Raw genomic sequence first — 23437 nt, 5'->3', positions numbered from 1 at the left:
AGCAATTACACTTTAGAAATTCAACCATAAATGCACAAGGACAGTAGAGACCACAATGCATGGAGATAACACACAAATTACCCTAAGAAAACCCACTTGGGGGAAAAACCCAACAACCTTTTCCTTAGAGAAATCCTTCGGTTCAATAGGAGATACATCTAACACTGTTAGTTAACTATGGGATCAAACTGACCAACAATGCTATGGTCAAATTTGGTTAAGCAACCCTCTTGTCAAGTCAATCTTCTGCCCTTCAACTTCAACCCTCTCTGATCTGCCAAGGCCGAATTTCAACCTCCCAAAATATGCCTAGAATTTCAGCCCTATTTCCCAGAAACTATTGCGTAGAAGCATAATACTCAAAATAGGCTAGTTCGAGCCGCAAACCGGTCAAACCGACCAATTCATTAGCCTAGACCACTGAACCAGTTGAAAAACAAGGTTATCTAGTTGGCCCCACCGGTTTTTAGGTCTGATCGTGTTGAAAATATAACTATGGCCGGTCTTCATAATTGCTATTGTACTTTATCATTATGTATTTATTGTAAAAATTGAAAAAGAAGAACAATAAAATTATTTTGAAGCATGGGTTTCATGTTCCTTTTACTTATTTATTAGGTCAAAGCCTCCATTATAGGCTCTAGGGTTTTCTTGAGTCATAAGTGTCATTTTCATATTTATTAGACCCTTCTTGGGCTTTTGTATCATGTAAAGAATATTTATTTTGAGTCAAAATGGTCATATTTCACCTCCTCACCAAGTCAGCCCTATTAGGGCAATTCAACCTTGTGGAAACAATATAAATAGAAGGAGAATTTGACCTATTTGGCATTCATCCATAAACAAGTTCGATCTGCAGTGAAGGAAGAGAAAAAGAAGTGTGAAGTCAAGGACAAGAAGGTCAAATCAAAGGAAGAACAAAAATCGAAGTTTTGGGGCATCTTCTCTCTCACACGTGCGAGATTTCTAGGGTTTTTGGGCAAGTTGCAGGGGCTGAAATTTCTGCAGTGATTGCAGGTCCGAAATTTTGAGTTGTAGGGGGCGAAATTTTTGCAGTGATTGCAGGTCTGAAATTCTTAGTTGTAGGTGGCCGAAATTTCAGATTGAAGTAGTTTTGAAAGAGTTGACTCTTGTTGACTTTGGCAAAGTTTGTCTACTTGGAAGGAGGGCTGACTTGGTGATTGGAGGAGGTCTTTGCCTTGGTCAAAAGGTCTTGGATTGTCTCACTTTGACTTGGTTCTATTATAGAAGAAGAGTTTGACTGGGTTTTCCCCTAGGAGAGGGGTTTTGCCCTGGCTGAGTGCCTACATCTTGTGTCTCTTGTTCTTGTGATCTTCATACATTTTTTATTTGGTAATTGCTTGATGAAAGATAACATAATAAATAAATAAAGAAGCCAACACATATCACAAGTAATTATCAAGAAAAGAGGAATCAAAACCCTAATAACTACAAGCATTGATTTCTCAACATGATATCAGAGCTAAGGTGAAGGAAGGACTATTTGAAGATCACTTTGTTGGCTATCATTTGAAGGAAGGAAAGAACTCTTGGAAGAAAGACCTCTCTCTTCAATGGCAAGCTATTTGTAGATGGGACTTAAGACCCTTAAAGATATTTTGAAAGTTGCAAGAAGCTTTGGTGTCAAGATCATCTACAATCTATCTAGGAGCGTAAAAAATGGAGGATTCTTGGCTGCACTTATAGGTAAATTTCATGGTAACAATGCTTGGATCATTGGTAGTGGAGCCTCAAGACACATGACAGGAGAAAGTGGACAACTTCAAACCTTGTCAAAAAGATCTTCATCTCACTCAATGGAGCTTGGAGATAACAATAGCTATACAGTCAAAGGTCTTGGATCTATTTCATTGGAACTTGAAGATGGTGAAAAACTTCATCTCAACAAACATTATCTATGTCCCAATTTTGAAAAAGAATTTACTTTCTATTTCTTGTCTAGAAGATAAAGGAGATAGAATTTCCTTTGTAGATGGAAAAGTTCTTGTTTGGCAAAGGGACTCCAATATTGAAAAAGCTAGGGTTATTGGGATTCGTGAGGGGAGGTTGTATAGACTTCTAACACCTCGTCAAGCTCTTGTTCACATGGATATTAGTCCCTCTGAGCTTTGGCATAGAAGATATGGGCACCTTCACTATAAAATATTTACCTCCCTAAGTCAAATGTTGAAAGGCATCCTCAACTTAAAGGAGGACCATGAAGGAGTATGTCAGGGATGTGCTTTGGGAAAGAATACAAAGAAACCATTTACAAGCAGTGACACAAGGTCTAAAAAAATATTAGACCTCATTCATTCTAATGTGTGTGGACCAATGGCAAATAAATCTCTTGGAGGTCATCTATATTATGTGACCTTCATTGATGATCACTCTAGAAAAACCTAGATTTATCTTCTAAAATCTAAGGATGAAGTCTTTGAAAAGTTCAAAGAATTCAAATCAAAAGTGGAGATCTTAACATAAAGAAAGATAAAGATCCTTAGATCTAACAATAGTGGTGATTATATATCCAAAGAACTCATAGTCTTTTGCAAGGAAGCAGGTATTAAGAGGGAGCTCATAGTTCCCTATAATCTTCAACAAAATGGAGTCGCTGAGAGAAAGAATAGGACCATTGAAGAATGCATAAGAACCATGATCTATGACCAAGACCTTCCAAAATTCTTATTGGGAAAAGCAACTATGACGATAACATACATACAAAATAGAAGTCCTCATAGAATTCTTGAGAATATGACACCAAAAGAAGCATTCTCAAGGAAGAAGCCATATGTAGATCATCTCCGTATCTTTGGATGCCCTGCCTACATTCATATTCCTAAGGATAAGAGAAAGAAGTTAGATTCTACTAGTATAAAGGGTATCTTTGTCAGTTATAGCCTTTCATCAAAGGCTTATAGAATCTATGTAAAAGAAGATCGTAGAATTGAAGTTAGCAGAAACATCATATTTGATGAAAGCTTTGCATACAAAAAGTCCAAGGAAATTCCCATTGAATCTAATGAAGAAGATATACCACTCTTTGAAGAAGAAGAGCAACATGACAAAGCACCTTCAAATCAAGAAGAAGGACAAAGTGAACCCATTCAACCTACAACCATTCCCGAAGTAAAGAAGAGGCCAAATTGGTTAAAAGAAGACCAAAGGTTAGCTGTCTTGCTCTAGGAAGGTCTAAGGAGGAGGCTGGATTAGGGTTTCCATAGAAGCCGCAAGGACGAAGTTGCAGGGTCTACATTGTTGGACGAGTTGCAGTATTGAAGCTGGCAGGTTGAAGTTGCAGTTTGAGGTTGATTGATGCAGAATTAGAGGACTTGTTAGAGGGTGGAATTGGTACTAGGAGAAGGATTGGTCTAGGGTTTGGGTCTTTGTATCTCATTTGAAGCAGATTATAAGAAGAAAAGAGTTTTTAGGTTTTCCCCTTGGAGGAGTTTTTGCCCTGGCTGAGAGCCTAATATCTATGTTCCTATTGTTGTTGTTAATGTTCTTAATATTGTTTGACGAAAAGATCTAACTAAAGAACTAAAGAAGATAATTAAGATTCAAAAGCAAATATCAAGGTTAAAGGAAAATAAAGATTCTGCCACTTTCCATTTTCCAACATGGTATCATAACTAAGGTGAACAAGGAAGGTAGCTGGAAGGACACTAGAAGGAGTTACTTGTCAAGGGGAAGGGAAAAAGGAAACTCTCAAGAAAAGACTAAAGAAGAAGACTTTGAGAAGAATTGAAAACTCACTTAGAAAGAGGGTTTTTACAAATAGATCAAGTCTACATCAAGCTCGCATCTAAGGAAAATCTAAAAGGAAGACTTCAAAAGGATTGTTGATCTCTCTCTCTAGAAGAAGATCTATTTGGAAGGTATCAAGGATATTGGAAGTTGTTGTCAGAAGAACCCTAGGAGTCATCTTTTAAAGACATTGTTGAAGACTCTTCAAGAATCTGGAAGGCATAAAAGAAGGTTGAAAACTTCATCAAGGAGAATCTTAATCTCAAGTAAGTAACATATTATCACATCATGCATGAATCTTCAAGTCATATGGGTTCTTTCTGCAAAGAGAGCAACAAGCTCATTGGGGCATCAAACTATCTAGCATGGAAGAAAATAATTGACTTGATACTCATGGAACAAGAAGTAATGGAATATGTTACCAGGGAGATTACTGAACCTGAAAAGGGCAAGACACAAGAACTAGCAAAGTACAAGAAAGGGGAAGTAAGGGCTCAAAGGATCATAGTTGAATCAATTAAGGATTCTCTTGTTCCATTTGTTGCAAACATGAAGACTTCCAAGGCTATGTATGACAAGCTAGTGAATTTGTACTCGGTAAGTACAACAAGACAAAAGATGTCGTTGAGGAAAAAGTTGTATAGAATGAAGAAATCAAAGGATGAGGACGTGGCATCCTTTCTCATGAGAGTCTCTCAACCAGTGTTACTTGGGAGCAGGAGCGAAAGCGGGGAGCAACATTTTCAAAAGCTCCCGGTTTGGGAACGAATCCCGGAGCATTTTTTATATAATATATATATTTTTTATATTTTTATATTTTGATACATATATGTCAACAAAAACATGTAGAATTATGAATTAGATATAAAAAACATAAAAAAAACATAGATTGAACCATATAACAACAATCATCTAGAAGTTATAATCTTCATCAACCACGTCCACAAGTTAGTAACATAGTAACATACAACATATTGAGTCCTGTGATTCATCAATATTAAAGTTTCAAGCTTTCAAAATTCAATATATAACATTTATCATCATTGATTACCAAAGTTGTACTTGTAAGCTAAGTGTAACCATTACAACAAATAATATCTAACATGAAATGAAATGTTATAAAATGAAATGAAACAACTTTCAACTTTCATGAAGCATCATATTCATAATTCATTACTAATGAGTTATAATTGCCAACTTCAAACTTAAATTGTCATATATTGTTTAAAAATTTATCATAATAAATATGAAAGAGTCCATAGTTATAAAAACTACTAGAAACTAGAAAAGACAAGTAAATATATTATCTATTGCTTATGCTTGGGCCTCTCGCCACCACGAGAAATGTCTAATTTTTTAGTCTTGTTGGAAAATCAGGGTCTTTGTCATTAATATCACCCTCTAAGATTTAATATCCAAAGGCATCTTGCCATTACTTCTGTATTTGTATAGGGATCTTTGTCATTAATATCACCCTCTAAGCATTAACATAAAATAGAAAAAGCATAGCATGTCAAGTCAAGAATTTGTTTGAGTGATGCGTACATTTTTAGGAGCGTCATGATAGAGGAGTTCGACAACCAATGTCACTAACATCAAGGTACATAGAGGGATTGGTGCTCTTGATTAAATAAGAGTTCCATACCCTAATGCATGACAAAATTCAATGGAAACATTGCAATCCCGAAATCTTGAAAAACTGATAAGTCTGCTGGATTTTGAATGAAATCTAAAATTCTACTTTCTCCATATGAAATCCAATGAGGTCGGAACCACTGTCAAACATCCCGAGTCATTTCATGGTAATGTTAAAAATTTAAGTAAAAGGATGAAAATGAAGATTAAGGAGAATGTCACTTTTACTTTAAGAATTTAACATTACCATGAATCACATATCAATACTAGGGCCATAGGCTTGATCATTAAGTTACCCCACTCAAAACTTATTTGTTTCTTTAAAAAAATGCATTTGGAACATTACTGCAAAAAAATAATTGCAAAAAAGGTTAAACGCACCCGAAAAGGCAGGGTGCGTTTTTTTTTAGGGAGCGTGCTCCCAAAATCGCTCCCTTTACAGGAGCGATTTCGAGAGCGCACTCCTGACCCGCTCCCGCTTGGAGCGCAGATTGGGAGCAGGATCGAGGGGGGCGGGGGCGCTCCCCCGCAACATCGCTTTCAACTAAGAGACCATCTACAAGGACTTGGGGAACCTATTACCGATTCTGAAGTAACCATCTATGTACTAAATGCATTGCCACTAGAATGGTGCAGCTTTGCAACAAGCATCTATTCCAAGAAGGATTCAACTCTCTTTGATGAGTTGTGGGCACAGTGCATATTGGAAGAGTCAAGGATCAAGGTCAAGAATGATATTGGATCAGATGAGCAATCTCAAGCCTTTCTAGCCCGAGTTAAGAAGATGAAGAAGGGAAAGTTTGGTAAGTCCAAGAAGAAAGGCATATCCAAGGTTCAATGCTTCAAGTGCAATGAGTTTGGACACTTTAAGAGGGACTGTCCAAGCCTTTAGAACAATAAGACAAAGGAAAGGAGTGAAGTCCATGTAGCCGAAGCAGTGGGAGAACCTGAGAAGAAGGCAAAGAAGGAAGAAGTGAAGGATCTTTACTACTAAACAAGGTTCACTGACTGTCGGGTTCTTTGTGAAGTTTAATCTTTTCTTTAGAATAGTATGTTTTTTTTAGCATCATAGAAAGAAGCATATGATAGTAGCATGTTTAGAATTTACATGATTAAGTTGCTTTGTAGAGATCATCTAGATAGATGGATAGATAGACCATTTTGCATATTGATCATCCAGATATTGTCTAACATTATGTTAGAAGTTGTCATCCTGCTTAGTTGAATCATCATGATTCAGGAAAGACCATCATTTTGGAAGGTCTTTGGGAAAAGCATCATGACAAGGTTAGTAGACATTCCATGTAATGTGGAATCAATACTAGTAAAGGGATGAAGGAATGCAATGGGTCAGGATGCAGGCTCTTTGTGAGATATATGAATAGCTAGATGATAGGATGAAAGCATAGGAATGCATGTTGGATATAAAACTTTGGATAAGATTCATGTAGAATCTTGTGGAAAGAAAGTTGGTCATAAAATATGCTTAGGTATATGATGATTGAAAGGAATAGGATTTGACTTACCTAAGGGTGTATAAAAGAATTTAAGACTTTCTCTGGAATATATATAATAATGATTAACATCCAGTATAGTCTTCGGAAGAAAAGTTGTAACTTGGTAATCAAGTTTGATCCTTAGGCACTTTGATCCATGAAGGAAGATTCATATGGAGATCGACCAAGAGGATGTTGATGGAACGAGAAGGTCACCGTGATGAGGTAAGTCTAATTTTCATTATTGTTGGTTATCTGGTTAACATATCATTTTTCTACATGGAAAAATGTTGCAGGAATATATGATGATAGTTGAGGCAAGTTCAACTGTATGGATGAACAATATTGAGGGAAGATCAATATCTAGTACTTGGCAATTGTGAAGTCAAGATATGGACATCTTAGGATTAAAAGGTAGCAGTGCGAGAAGATAACCCAGAGGTCAAAGGAAGATCACTTTCAAGAGGAAGCTATGATGAACTTGAAGTTTAGGAAGGCTCCGTACAATGTCTTCATGTTGAATATGAAAGTGATCAACAAGAAAGGGTGATCTGAAACCTATCACAAGATTGAAGAGAGAAGGTGGCTACATGATACCTTGAAAGATAGATCGATGATGTAGAGGAAAGAGGGAGCCATGCAACTATGAAGAACTAGTAGTTGATACTCTTATGAAGACAAGTTGTAAGGCTTGTGATGATGACTTCCCAAATAGAAAGGAAGTCTAGATCTCCTCCGGTTTTGAGAAGGAGTAAAGGAATCTCCTTGTATAGAAGCAAGGTTCTATTCTCAAGATTAAAGGAGAATAGGGCTTTCCTCTTGGTTTGAGAGAGATTAATGTTGGACATCACATGTGCATTATCCTCTTCAAGTGATGAAGAGAGAATCGCGAAGGATTGGATAAGCATCTGTGGTTTCCTAGAGGATATAACATCCAAGAAAGGAAAGGTACCTTTTACCCACCACTTGTCGATGATATCCATAAGGGAAATTTTTCTCTCCTACATAGTCCTTAGTCGAAAGCTAGCAGCACTTTGCAGCCACCAGATAGCTCTACGTGCCACTATCTCTGCTACCTGAGCCAACCATGTGCTCCCTTCGCCCATCTGTTATGACCATATGTTTGAAGGTGGGCCTTCCAACCCCGAAGGTATGGATTTTCATTGTGTAGTTGGGTATTTTTGTTTACTTATCATGTACCAATGTTACTTGGGAGCGGGGAGCGGGAGCGGAAGCGGGAGCGGGAGCGACCATTTTCAGAAGCTCCCGGTTTGGGAGCGAATCCGGGAGCGATTTTTTAAAAATATATATATTTTTTATATTTTTTAATTTTTGATACATATATGTCAACAAAAACATGTAGAATGATGAAATAGACATAAAAAACATAAAAAAACATAAATTGATCATTGAACCATATCACATCAATCATCTAGAAATTATAATCGTCATCAACCATGTCCACAAGTTAGTAAAATACATATTACAACTGCAACATATTGAGTCTTATAAATCATGATTCATCAAATTCAATATTAAAGTTTCAACTTCAAGCTTTCAGAATTGAAAATTCAATAACATTTATCATCATTGATCACCAAAGTTGTACTTGTAAGCTAAGTTTAACGGTTAACCATTACAAGAAGTAATATTGAAGATATTTCTAAGTCCTAACTTCTAACTGTTAACATGATATGAAATGTTAAAAATTTATAAAATGAAACATGAATAATGAGATGAAATGAAACAACTTTAGTCTTTCACAAAGCATCATATTCATAATTCACAATCATTACCAATGAGTTATAATTGCCAAGGCCCAACTTCAAACTTCAAATTTTCATTGTCACAGTGATATAATGTTTACAAAAAATATCATAATGTCATAATGATATGAAAGATTCAAGAGTCAAGAGTCAAGGACTCAAAACTCAACAATTATGAAAACTAAAGTCTAATAGAAACTAAAAAAGACAAGTAAACTGTAAATCTACAAGTGGCCCTTGCCACGAGAGTTCCCAGGAGTATAAGCAGGTCGTGGTGGTCTTCTAGGAGTCTCCCACACAGACCGACGACCAGAACTAGAACCTCCACGCGAGGGTGTCGATGGAGGTGGCGACAGCAATGGAACAAGACTCGGGCCTCGAGCACTGCTACTTAATGGTGGAGGTGGAGGTGGCATGGCTGCTGCAGCTACTTCATTTTCATCCCGTACAAGCTCCTCTTCTAGTTCTTCAATATGTACAATGCCATCCTCCAAATTGTCGTCCTCAGGGTGATTGTCCCAAATTTTATATGTGGGATCTTCATTAGCCCGATCACAGTAATGGCTCAACAACCTCAAGTTGTAGTGCACATAAACCAAGCTTTCTGCTCGGTTTTCGTTGAGTCTGTTTCTTTTCACATTATGTATATAACTGTAGGTGCTCCAACACCTCTCTGCAGAAGAAGAATTTACAACCTGTGAAAGAACTTTTTTTGCCAATTTTGGCAAAAGTCCGTGGCCGCCATATGTTTCCCACCATGTGAGAGAATCAAATTTATCTTTGTCGTCCATTGCATGGAAGTTACCATACAAACCACTGCCACTGAAGTATCTGCCTATTTCAACGCGCACAGCTGCACATTCCTCCCTGTCAGGCACCAACTTTTCTAATGCTTCCAGATATCCTTTAGTCACCTCTTGATCTAAATGGGGTTTGGTCCTAACACCACCCCTGCTGCAGGTTGGCCCAACCAAGATGCTGAGTAGTATTTTGGCGTAAGGATATACGCCAAGCAATGTAGTGGAAGGTTAAGCCTATTCCACCGTTCACACACACAATCATGAATCAGTTTGTACAAGTTGGGATCTCTATTATGAACAATGTCTTTTATTTCCCCAACATGGTATCCATTTGCTCATACACCTCGCCAATCACTGGTTTGTCTGTATCTGCAAACCGAATCATGTTATAAATTGGCTTGGTGAAATCCAATACCTGCCTCATAGTCGTCCAAAACTGCCCATCAAGAGCGGCCTCCTCCACCGTTTCAAAACCTGCCATGTCAGCTACATTTGTAGCCCTTTCCTTTAACACCTGCCAATGTGGACTTGATACCATGCTAGCTAATGCCTCTCTTACCTTCAAAAGGCGCCTGAAGGTGAGGTAATAGCTACCAAATCTAGTCCTCGCAATCTTCAGCAACTCCAATCTCGAGTGACTGCGGAAAAGGCCATGGGTATTGCTATGATTTGTAATAAATTTTATCATTTTTTTTCCTTTCTTGTACAAATCACCAATCCATTAGTATTGTTCATTTTTGTTTTTGACAATATCATGCAACAGAAGGTTCAATGTGTGAACCAAACATCCAGACCAAAATATGTTCGGGTATTTATCCTCAATAATTGCTCTCGCTGCCTTACAATTAGGAGCATTATCAGTGATGATTTGGATGACATTGTATGGGCCAATACGCTCAATTGTTTCAAGTAATGCTTCTGCAATGTTGATAGCGGTCTTGAACTTGTCTGAGTAATCATGTGCAGCTAGAAAGATGGGACCACTAACAGACACAGCAAGAACACTTATCAATGGCTTGCCTTTTACATTTGTCCATCCATCAGATACAATGGACACCCCATTGTCAGTCCAAGAACTTGTCATTTTATTCAAAGAATGTGATATTTTTGCTTTTTCATGATCAAGGCCAATAGTTCTTGCCTTGTCATACCCAGGGCTCTTGTATCCTTTAGGGGCATCATTTATGGCAGAAACCATTTCGTGCCAATAAGGTGAGCGTAGAACATTGAATGGTATCCCACATGCATAGAGGAACCTGTAAACTTTTGAATCCACATCATTCTTACACCCCTCATCAAGGAAATCTGATATGGTTCTACGCCTTAAAGATGATGACCCTGTGCCTCCATGTCCATATCCACTGCCTTGGGAGGATGCTGAAGGAGTTCTTTGTGATTGTGAGCTTGGTTCAAAGAAACCCCTTGATCTTTTTGTTCTGTATTGGGCGTCCTCCTCTTCCTTTATGTATTTGGCTCTATCTGCTGTTGACACCGCTGCACAAGTTTTGATTCCTATTTGTTTCTCTCCATCCCATGGCCTTTTCCCGCAGAGGTGTCTTCTAGCACGGGTGTATGAGCCTGTGTAATCAGTGTTGCAATGGGGGCAATGAAATTTAGTGGTTCCACCCCCTCTCCCTGTTTCAGCCCTGTGAACATATTTCCACAATGGAGTTTGGTCTTGTTTAGTTTTTTGAGGGTCATGTTCACCCTCCTCCACCTCCTCCTCACTGGGGTTTTCACCCATTTGACTTCCTCCGGCTTCTTCATCCACCTCTTCAGTTTCAGGCCCCCTCCGTTTCCTACTCTCCACCACCATAATAACCATAAAAGGGACCAGGAAGAGGAAAATGCCAATAAATATCCCCAGGTCCATGGTGTTTGATGTTTGTAGGGTTTTGAGTCTTGAATCTGCAAATTAATTTAGTTTATTGGGATTAATTCATTTAATTTATTAATTTAATTTAAATACATGATTTTTAAACAGTTAAACTCAAACAACTAAATTAAATCAACTAAATTAACTACCTAACCAGCTAAACTAACTAGATTACTAAGTTACTTACCTCTGCAGGCTTGCTCCTCGCTCCTTGGCAGTTGCTCCTCGCTCCTCAGCACTTGCTCTTCGCTCCAATGCTCTTGCTCCAGCTCCAACTTGCTCAATGAAGTGATAATGAAAGTTTTTTTGGCCCATTGGCCTTATAAAACAAAAAAAAAATTAAAAATTTTTTATTTTTTTCGGGTCCGGCGGATTTTTTTTCCGCCGAACCGCTCCCGGCCCGGCCCGATTCGCTCCCGGAGCGTTTTTTAATGCCCGAGAGCGATCAGGGAGCGATCGCTCCCCGATCGCTCCCGGGCATTAAAAAACGCTCCGGGAGCGCGGGAGCGATCGCTCCCTGAGTCGCTCCCTAACAGACCAGGGAGCGTAAATTTTTTTACGCGAGCGCGCTCCCGCCCGGAGCGCGCTTCGGGAGCGGGTTCGAAGGGGGGGGGGGGGGGGGGGGGCGCTCCCCCGCAACACTGTCATGTACACTTTTGGGCATGGACTAGTGGGAGGATTCGGCGGAAAGAGTGGGCTTGGTTTGTACTTTTGCCTCCTCTGTTCAATTTTATGGTTAATCTTGTATCCTAGTCCTGTGGGATCTCCTTTATCGGCTACTAGCTTTAGGGGTGGCACTACATGGGAAACCCCAATTTTGGTTGCGTGGTCTTGCTTTCTGACACCACATAAATCACCCCCCTCCACTCATTATAACCAGTGTTGATAATATCGCCGATATCTCGGCGATATTCGTAAATATCGCGCGATTTTCTTGAAAACGAGATATCGGCTGGAAAATATCGCGCGATTTTCTCATTTTGAAAATCTCGCGAGAAATCCGAGATTTCGGCGATATTTTTATAAAAATCGCGCGACGATGGTGAATATCGCCGGCAGAGTTTATAAATTGGGTTTTTGTTTACCGTCAAAGCGTCATTTGATTTTCGTGAGCTGGAGAGTCGAGACGCTGCGAGTGCGAACAGTGCGGAGGGTTTGAACTTTGGCTGCGAAGGAGGGTTTACAGCGGCCAGCCTACAGGTATGCACGTCATTCTATATGCATGGAGAGTCGAGACTATATACGCACAGTCTATAACTTATTACAGTGATCGCATGGTTTGTCTTCTACAGTCATCGCATCTATATTTTGTGGCTTGTATTCTACATTGATCGCATGGCTCTTATTTATCCCACATATGTTATCTATGGCTTGCCTCTATTCTGTGAGCATTGCTCATATACAGTGGCAACGATTATTCTGTTACACAGTGGCAAAGATTACTTTGTCTCGCATTGAAATTATACAGGAGCAACGATTGGTAAAAGCTTGATAGTGACATAGAGAAATGGCGTTGACTCTACATGGCAGTAAAACTTGGCATATCAATGACTATGACCTTGCTATATGATGACAATGGCAGAGTAATCTATATGACAACAAGATCGAAACCTACATGATAAACTTTTGACATATAATATCCTCAATGTATACACTGCCTGTAGCAGCCAAATCGCAGTCCTCTAACGCTGTTATTGAATACATTTATATTTTATGATTTTAATGTCTTTTGACTCTTTTCTACATAGCTTGACTAGGGTCCTTTGTGTGAAGATTGCAGATTACATAAATGATATTTATTATTTATTATTGACTATGACACATAGATTTGAAAACCTTGTGACTGTCCTTAATATTTTCAGAAGCATGTGATCACAGATAGCGAACACAATAAAAGATGCCTATTTGTGACTGATAAGGCTACCCTGCTACCGTAGTCTCCACTTTAACTGATCAGTGAGATGAAGATCACAAGCAAACCCATGCTCAACTTGCAGATGCACTGAAAGTGACTCTAAGGCCTGTGTTATCTCCTTAGTTAATAACTTAATCCCTTTGCTTTTGAGGGTCAACAAGTAACCAACATCATGATCAAAGTAATAGATGCTGTATAGGTAGCAATGAGCATATTACTCTGCTGCCAAAGTTAGCATACCTGTAAACCTGTATAAAGATATGGCTGAACCTGTAAAATTGCAGCGTTGCAGTTATACTGTTATTGCTCTTACACTTTTAATTTTTAAAAGCTAGGCTATTAAAAATTTAATTTTCTTTCAAGACCTTTGGATTTTTCTTGTAGAACTTTGTTAAAGTTTAGTCCATTTGTCTTTGAAGAATGAGGATTTGATATTGAGACCTGCACCCATGGAATTTCGTAAATTCGTATTACTTATTAACTTATTAAGTTACTAATTCCAAATTTTTTTTGGTGCTGTAGGTTTCCTTTTGAGTTAGCCCACTACAAAATACAAATATGCCAAAAAACTTGGACCCATTTTGGGAGTATGGGATCCCTGATGGTGGGACAAATCGTGCATATCTTTCATGCAAATTGTGTGGGGACAAGATGACAGGTGGGGTTACACGACTGAAATACCATCTTGCTAGACTCACTGGACATGATGTTGGCATTTGTCAAGTTTCTAGTCCGGAGCTTATACGAAAAGCTCTTGAGGCAATTGAAGAAAAGGACAGAAAGAAGGAAGAGGCGGAAAGAAACAAAGCTGAACGTGCAGGTAGATCTTTTGGGATATCTTCTCCTGATTTTGATGTTCAGGGTAGTGGCCCTACTGGCCCTAGTGGGAGGGGCTCCACAACTGGCACACCATCACATGCTAGCGCTACTGCTAGTGTGAATGCGAGGTCATCATTTTTTGTTCCACGAACAGGAGCTGGAGCACAACCTGGCATAAAATCGCTTTATAAAAAAAAGGAGAAGGAAGAAGCAGATAGAGTCATGGGGAGGTGTATTTTTTGGAGCGACTTACCTCTCAGCATCACAAAAACCAATCCATTTTGGCAACCAATGTGTGATGCTATTGCTGTTGTGGGCCCAGGGTACAAAAGTGCCACATATGAGGAGTTGCGGGGGCCAATTCTTCAAGCAGAAAAACAGGACATCAACTCTAGATTGGCGGAGTTGAAACAGACATGGGAAGTCACTGGATGCACAGTGATGTCTGATGGTTGGACAGATAGGAAGGGTAGGACCCTTCTAAATTTCTTGGTACATTGTCCTAAAGGTACCATGTTTATTAAATCGTTGGATGCATCAGAACATATCAAAGATGCAGCAACGATATGTGAGTTGTTAGATGGGTTCATTCAGGAGATTGGTGTGCAGAATGTGGTGCAAGTCGTAACAGACAATGCAGCTAATTATGTGTCTGCCGGCAGAATGCTTATGGAGAGGCATCCCACATTGTTCTGGACTCCATGTGCAGCGCATTGTCTTGATTTGTTGCTTGAGGATATGGGGAAACTCTCCTTCATCAAGGAGGCAGTTGATATGGCTAGGAGCATCCCCAAGTTTATTTATAACCATGCTTTTGTTCTTAGCCTTATGAGGAGGTTCACTAGAAACAAGGAGTTGCGGCGTCCTGCCATCACACGTTTTGCCACAACCTTTATTACTCTTCAGTCTTTGCTTCGATGTCAGTACGAGTTGAAGCAAATGTTTGTGTCTGATGATTGGCGTGGTTGTAGATACAGCAGGAGCCCTGATGGGAGAGCCATTGAAAAAATGGTGTACTCTGAGACATTTTGGCGTGGAGTACAAGAAGCATGTGCAGTTAGCGAACCTATAGTAAAGGTTCTTAGATTGGTGGACGGAGAGAAGCCTACAATGCCTTATTTGTATGAGGGCATGGATAGGGCCAAGGAGGCCATTCGTTCCTATTATGCAGACAAGGGTTCTGCTGGCCTTAATAGGCAGATGATGTTATGGGATGTGATCGATAGTCGGTGGACAGGGATGCTTCATCGACCCATTCATGCAGCAACACTCTTCCTCAACCCTGCATTTGCATACAAATGCAATTTTCGTTTTGATGGCGAGGTGATGGAAGGGCTCCATTCCTGTATTGAGAGGATGGTACCTGATTCTGAGCTTCGTCGCAAAATCAGCCGCGAGATACATAGTTATCAGGATTGTGTTGGCCTATTTGGCTTTGATGATGCCATTAAGGAAAGGGCCCTCTTCATGCCACGTAAGTGACAAGTCATCACTCATTAGAAATTAGAAATTTGAATTTAATTATGTTTTAACTTTTAACTTTTAACTTTTAAGTTTTTGAATTTTTTATTTCATTATTTTGTTGTAGATCTTTGGTGGCGAAGCTATGGTGCAAGGGTACCAAATTTGCAAAATTTGGCTATACGAATCTTGAGTCAAACATGTAGCTCTTCAGGGTGTGAGCGCAATTGGAGTGTATTTGAGAAAATACACGCCAAAAAGCGCAACAGGTATAACTTTGAACTCAAGCCTTCAGTTGAGCAATTACACTTATTGTAATTTTTAATTTTTAATTTATGACCTTCAAGTGTCAAGAGTCAAGAGTCAAGACTCATTACTTTTTTTGACACTCTTACAGGTTGGAGTTCGCACACCTCAACGATTTGGTGTATGTGCATTACAACATCCGACTTCGAGTGAGGCAAATAGAATCACCAGTGGATCCAGATGCCATTTCCTTAGACAATATTGATGTATTGTCTCCGTGGAGGGTGGAGTCTCAGGAGCCCATATTGGAGGAGTCACCTTCATGGTTGGAGGAGCCAGTGGCAGATGATCCATTAGAGCAGGGGCAGCAAGAGGAGGACTCGGAGTCAGAGGAGCAGCAGCACTTAGAGGAGGAGCAGGAGGAGCAGGAGGAGGACACTGCGGGAGCATCAGCATCAACACCATCTGCTATAGATATAGGAGAGCATAGCTCCATGCCTATCACTCATTATTTGACATTAGGTGCAGAGTCAGTGTCAGGGCCTTCTACTACTAGGGGCAGGCCTGGCAAACAGCCCATCATGTTTTCCCGTAAAAGGGGGAGAGGGCAGTAGATAGATAGCTGCTAGTTTTATTTGTTATGCTACATGTAACTCATGATGATGAGATACTTTTATTATTATATGTGATGTTATTTTGTATTGGTTCTCCACATTTGAGTCCTTGAATGGACAATTATCAGGGATTAGCACAATTTGGTATCGCCTTTGATATATCATTTCTATTTGACATCATATATATCAGTGTTTTCTTCATATTTATGTGCCAATGTGTTTAAACTTTATTTCATGTTGTTATTGCTTTATATGTTTAAAAATCTGAAAAAAATGAATATATTATGCATTTTTTATGCTTGATTTTGTTGTTTAAATTCTGAACATGAAGATGTTGCTTTAAAAATTAAAATAGTTTCTTGAGTGTTTGCTGGGCACTGTATAGTTATACTCATTTAATGCCAATTTTTTGTTTTTTTTGTGCCCTAGGTTTGAATTAGTTCACTACAAATGTCAAATATGCCAAAAGCCTTGGACCCATTTTGGGAGTATGGGGAGGCTTTTGGTGGGGCAAATCAGGCATATATATCATGCAACTTGTGTGGGACCAAGATGTCAGGAGGGATTACACGATTGAAATACCATCTGGCTAAACTCTCTGCATATGATGCAGATGTTATGCCTTGTATGGTTTCTAGTGCAGAGGTTATACAAAAAGCTCGTGAAGCAATTGCTGAACAAGACAGAAAGAAAGCTGCTAGGGAGAGGCCAATGGTCTCAGATAGATAGCTGCTAGTTTTATTTGTTTTGCAACTTTTGCTACATATAAGTTTATAACTCATGATGATGAAATACTTTTAAACTTTTATATATGTGATGTTGTTTTGTTTGAGTCCTTGATTGGACAATTATCACTATCAGGGATCAGCAGGATATGTGATGTTATTTTAATTTTTGTTTGAGTCCTTGATTGGACAATTATCAATTTATCACTATCAGGGATCAGCAGGATTTGGTATCGCCTTTGAAGTTTGATGTATCATTTCTATTTGACATCATATATATCAGTGTTTTCTTCATATTTATGTGCCAATGTGTTTAGTTCATGTTGTTATTGCTTTATATGTTTAGAAATCTGAAAAAAATGAATATATTATGCATTTTTTATGCTTGCCGATATTTGCCGATATTTTGCCAATATTTTCGCCGATATTTCCGATAAGATATTTTCCGGACCGTCGCCGATATTTTCCCGATACCGATATTATCAACACTGATTATAACCCCTTTCACCATATTTCCCATCTGGGTCCACATTTGTCCATTGGTTCCACAAGGAATTAGCTTCCCCCTCCCCCTGTCCACACCTTGGGTCGGGCCTGGAACGATGCCCCGGAGGTTGATGCAGCTAAAAGGAAAAGAAAAAGCATAATTTGGCGACTCTCAACAAGAAATGTACCATAAAATGCAAAAGATGGTCGGGACATACAAATTTAGCATGTGGGAAAAAGCCAAGCATGAGCTCTACCCCCATCATTATGGCCATCACCCTGGTTCCTAGTGTTGAGAAATCTAGGGCATAACAATTAGGTGATTTCTCTTCTATTGATAACTACTTGTGAATGCTTTAATTCTTAGATTAGGATCTTCTTTTACTAATGTTATTATAATGTTATTCTTCATCAAATAGCTACCAATGCATAAACCTTAAAGAGACAAGAGACACAGAATATAGGCTATCAACCAAGACCAAAACCTGTCCCACTTGAGAAGAAAACCCAAACAAATTCTTCTTCCTATAGAGATTTCAATTGATGAATACCAAGACCAAGACCCTTGACCTATTTGCCACTCCAAGACCAAGACACAAAGCTTCCTTGATGAGGTCCTTCTTCCTTGAGTCAACGATAGTCAACCCTCTTGCTTCTTCCTTCTTCTCAGCTACCCTTCAGAATTTCGGTCCCTTGGTTCAACATTGTACTTCTTGTCTCTATTCAAAAACCCTAGCACATGAGTTTGACCAACTTTGACCCTTTGTCTTCCTTGCTCTAGAAGGAGACTTCTTCTTGACACTTCGGCTTGAGATCTTTCTTGTTCTTCACCCAAAATCCTCTCTCACTGTGACTGTAATATTTCGGCCTTCTTCCTGCAATCTACAGGTCTGCAATCTCGCACGTGTGGAGGTAATTTGACCCAAAAATAGTCCCAAAACAAAGCTAAAGACCTCACTGCTCCTTCCCTTCTCCTCGCTAGTTATAGGGCTTCTATTTGATGACCTTTGCACTTCTTGATTTCAGACTTGCTTCACCAAAATTGTGTCTTCAGAAATGAGGTCAAGCTGCCAATTTATAGTCATTGGAGCCTCCATAATGAGCCGACATGAACTAAGGGTGAGCCGATGTGTCCTTTTGAGAGATTTCATTATTCTTTTGAAGCCGACTTGAAGGAGGTGACTTTGCTTGGTCTTGGAGGGCCTTCTTATATATTTAATGACTCATATAAAAATGTAACATGCCCAAGAAGTGTCCTTCATACATGACATTGACTCAATTTAACTTTTATGACTAGATGACAAAACCAAAAGGTTCACAATGGGAACCTTAACCAAAAATAAAATTCCTTGATCATGAAACCCATGATTCAAGTACTTACAAAAATAATAATTTTATTTTCTTTTTTTCATCAATTACATAAAATCACAATTACATATGTCGTTATGAAGACCGAACCTAGTTACGCTTTTCAACACCTAGGGCCCCTTATACTGGCCCCCTTCATCATTAAGGAACCCATGATTGTCCCAACCCCTGGTGGGTGATGAACTACCCCACCTTAAGGGGGTATTCACTACTATATCTTACACATCATGCTCTCATCTCCTGGAAATCAATAAAAGGCAAAAGGCATATGAGAAGGGTGGAAAAACAAAGGTCGAGGTAACTCATATACCACTATTGCTCCTTCCTACATTCATACACCCAAGAGTGGGCTTCCCTCATTATAACTACCCTTGTACTGTGGCATGTGGCTTAGAGCCTTACTTTGATGCCCCACTCTTTTCCATCATTATATCACATGCCACCTGCCATTTGATGGATGTACCATGGACATGTCAGTCCCCTTACAGGCTGAAACCACCTAGTAAGATCCTTGGTTAACCTCCTGTTGACCACTACGTGTCAACCACCCATAGTAGTACACCCCCTTTTTTTTGTAAAAGGGGTAGTGCCTAATCGATGTGTTCCTGCCATCCAGCTATCATCATCAGCCGAAGGATCATCTCATAATATAAACCCAGTCTGCATGTGTATAATGTAAATAATCTCAGCAAATCCGTGTCGTGTATGTAATCACCTAGGTAAACCTAGTTTTCTGGTAATGATCTACATTCCGAGAGGTTTTTTGTCTCACCGATCTATTCTCGGATGGTCGGCAGAGTTTTCCTTCAGCCTTACCCCAAAGTCGGAATGGATTTTGTCATTGGAATCTTAGGGGAGTCCTAGTGTTCTAGATCGAGTCTATATAAAAGTGATTTGGGAATAATCCTAACTATTTGGTTAGGTTATTTTATTATAAATTGTTTGATCTGCTAGATTATATTTGTGTCGCAAAACCAGGTAGTCTGTGAGGGTCTTTTGCAAATGGGTGTTCCCCCTTGAAATGTAAAAAATGTAAAATCATGATGTAAAGTGTCTTGAGGGTTAGAAAAATAATTTATCCCCTCATAGGTTCTAGGTCCTAGGTAAATTTAAATTTTCCAGAGGTAAAATTCGTGGGTCTTTTAAAAAGTTAAATTTTAATAGGTCCAGGGACTAAGGTTAATTGATTATTTTGCTAAATTTTATGCCTTGGGTCCCTGCGGTTAAGTCAAAGTCAAAATTTTGAGGAAATTAATGAAAAGTTATAATTTTTGAATTTATTAAAATGCATTTAATTGAAAAATTCGAAATTTCCTCAAATATTTAAAATTTCGACGAATGAGATGAAAAGAAATTTTGATCCTCATCAACAGTCGAGATCACTTTGACAAGGATCACTCGAACTAGCCGTTGGAAGATTTATCTTTAAATAGGAGGTCATTTGTCAGTGAGTGTCATCCGATCTCTGGATCATGTACTAAGCTCTCAAACTCTCTTGTATACTTTTTTGAATTAATGCAAAAGTCTTTGGGGTTTCAACGTGTTGTAGTGTTCCTCTTCATGAATTTATGGTAACATTGTTTTAGTTTCTGCTTAATATTATGTGAAAACTATCAATCAATAGCTCTCTTAGAATAATCTGAATACAAGTATCTTATTCAGTTTGTTGGATCTAAGGTAACATTTTTAATTTTGATTGAAGTAGCAGGTATCTCTATTTCTTCATAATTTTATTGTTGTTCTATTTCTCTACTTGATTTGATGGTTGATCTAGTGTTTGCAGAAGATCTCTCAGGTTCTCATTGAGCATTTGGGGATAGTCCTCGATTGGACCAACCAACTCTCAACACATATTTTCTGAAGAGCCTACTTCATATAAGCCTCAAGATTTATCTAACGATAATCCTTTCTTTTTGTAGAGTGTTTTTGGGCTAGTACCTCTCTAAAATTTAAAAATATTTTAAATATTTTGTGGAAATTTTGATAGATCTGGCTATTAAGAGCCTTAGATTATCAAATCTGGGAGCGGAGTTGGACTCATACTCCTCAGATCTGATAGATCTGTAAATTATTTGTATAGATCTGTTATTTATTTGTGTAGATCTGAAATTTTCTAACATAATTTTGAATTTTAACACTTGAGCATTTGGGATTTTCTCTATTTTTGTACATATTGGGTATTGGGTTTTTTTTTTCACTTGTGCAAGGAATAGATCTGAGAAATCAGCCAAGTAAATCTTCAGATCTAAGCTAGATCTAAACCTTGGAGGGCAAATTTGAGCTCAAAGATTGTTTGCAAGAATAGATCTAAGAAATCAACCAAGTAAATCTTCAGATCTGAGATTTTTCAAGCAGATTTGGGGGTTTTGAGACAGATCTAGGCCCCAGAGGGCAATATCTTATCCCAAATCTTTTCAAGGCCAGTCATTAAAGATTTTGCAATAAATTTTTTTTAGAACAAGGGTTTCAAGTTTTGGGGCTCCTAAGCCCAAATCTGCCTTCTCCTAGCCCAACGCTAATTCTATTGGGCCTAGTGCTAGCTTTCATTGGCCCTAGATTCCCTTGCTCCATTTCTGATTTGAATATTTGATTTTCTGAAGTTAATCATTGGTGGGTTTTTGTAGAAAATTTGGTAAAAATTTGTGTTTCAGATATTGAAATTTTTTCGACAACTTGGGCAACTGATCTTCAAGGCCTAGGGCCTAAGGATTTGATCTCTAAACCATATTTTTCCTCACTGTTTGCTACAGCAGTCATATACCTTTCTAATAGTGGTGAAAAACACATCTAAGTGGTTTCAAATTAACTAAAAAATTGTTAAATACATTAATAAGTCATTTATGTTTGATGTGTATCAAAAATTTGGCCTAGATCTACATTTTGGGTCACTGTTATCTCGGAATAATTCTATTTCTGAAGTCTGAAATATAACAATGGAAAAATTTCATGTGGGTTAGCCAAAAATCAGTTCCTAAGTTGTCTAACACATTAAGGAATTAATTTCTTGAGTTGGGCATTCATCGTTAGGCGTATTTCATGTTTTAATTGCTGGCTGTAATAAGTATATCAAATCTGATATAATTTCGGAAATCACATCACAACACGCTGAAATTTTTTTATAATTCATGTGGGCAAGTTTGGAAAAGTTTCGGTAAACTTTTCGCATAAAGATATCATTGATAGCCTACTGTTTTCATTGTCATATTACCGCTGTCATAAAGTTTTTCTTACAGCTGTCCTAAAAATTAATTTCTGAAAAATTAAGTACTCTGTCATGGAATTGTGAGAAAATGCATATCCTTTGTTTCATAAACTGAGTATTTTTTTTGCGCATTTGTTGACATTGATATCGAATTGCAAAGTTGTTTTTGTTTTCTTTGAGCTAAATTGTATCAAGAAGATTTGAAATAAGCTTGTGTTTTAACTATAGCGTATTCAAGAGTTTATTTTCTAAGTCTTCGTCTAAAAAAAATTTGAGCATTTCATTTGGGTAATTGAGGGCTTTTGTGGCATAAGTGTTTTCACATTCTCAAGTCTAACTTCATCTCATCTTCCGGTGCATTTGCATATAAGTTAACTTTGCACAGATAAAATTTACTTCTAAGCATAAGCTTGGTCGATAGACAGATAGATCTCCATCCGTCTTTTCTTGAGAAACATGTTTTAATAGTACTTAAAACAGTGACCTTGCAGTCGTCAAAGCCACAATTCTCTGCAGCGCTGGAGGCACCGAGTATGTTAGAATTTCAGGAGAGGTATCGTTAATCACACCTTAGTGTGCTTCTCCTGATCTTCTCTCTGCCAATTACTACGAAATCAAGCTCAACACAGAAAGGATTGAAGGGTTCACATTTAAATAGGCATTTAACTAAAATTAACCAAGACTCTTGCATCTCACATTAGTTTTAGGATCTGCATTTCATATAAAATACTCATTTATCTAAGCAACAGTTGCTAATCGATTACTTGGTCTTAATTTCCCTAGCAAGATCGTTGACTCCATAAAGCACTGGTATGAATCGTTTGAAATCTAATCAAATCTTATAAGTATTGCTAAATCTTAATCAAGTACTTGATCGCTTCACTGTGTCTCCCAAACTGGCTGGTTCCCAACTAGTTCTTCTTCATTCCACTTTTCCATAGGATCTACCCCCATTAGCCTGTTGTAGGGAGACAGCTTAAACGGAGAGATTGGGGATCAGGGTGACAGCCCCTGATCTGAGCCATTGTCGCAGTGCCTAGACATTCTGTGCAACGACACCTCCCTTTTAAACTTAAAGAAACTTGCATATTCTAAAGCCCATTATGTGTTGAGAAATCTAGGGCATAAGGAATTAAAAGATCTTTTTGCTTGATAATTGCTTGTGATATACTTTTACTTCTTAGCTTATAGTCTTCTCTTCGTTATATTATTATTGTGTTCTTTTCATCAAGACAATTACCAATATGCACAATAGAAGACAAGTGACACAGTATGTAGGCT

The 23437-nt window shown here is 38.4% G+C and overlaps 2 protein-coding genes across 2 annotated transcripts in view; one reads left to right on the top strand and one right to left on the bottom strand.

Moving 5' to 3' along the window:
* LOC149179769 (protein REVEILLE 8-like) overlaps window positions 1-23437 on the bottom strand; it is a 318742-nt gene that overhangs the window by 12955 nt on the left and 282350 nt on the right. The gene's annotated exons all lie outside the window — the stretch shown is intronic.
* LOC149179771 (uncharacterized) lies at window positions 15403-16181 on the top strand. The gene is made up of 2 exons (XM_089418055.1): window positions 15403-15528; window positions 15643-16181. The coding sequence occupies exons 1-2, from the start codon at window positions 15411-15413 to the stop codon at window positions 15831-15833; spliced, it is 309 nt and encodes a 102-aa protein (XP_089274181.1). The 5' UTR covers window positions 15403-15410; the 3' UTR covers window positions 15834-16181.

This window comes from Pinus tabuliformis, chromosome 3_2, assembly GCF_031772625.1.
Source record: "Pinus tabuliformis cultivar Carrire ecotype Pingquan chromosome 3_2, CPIR1, whole genome shotgun sequence".
Taxonomy (NCBI): domain Eukaryota; kingdom Viridiplantae; phylum Streptophyta; class Pinopsida; order Pinales; family Pinaceae; genus Pinus; species Pinus tabuliformis.
The sequence above is the reverse complement of the archived record's forward strand: the minus strand, read 5'-3'. Positions and strand labels throughout refer to the sequence as shown.

Excerpts from the sequence above, each read along its gene's own strand:
- LOC149179771 (XM_089418055.1), top strand. The coding sequence starts at position 15,411 with ATGGTACCTGATTCTGAGCTTCGTCGCAAAATCAGCCGCGAGATACAT. Across the intron at positions 15,529-15,642 it reads AAGGGCCCTCTTCATGCCAC|ATCTTTGGTGGCGAAGCTAT; the intron begins GTAAGTGACAAG and ends ATTTTGTTGTAG.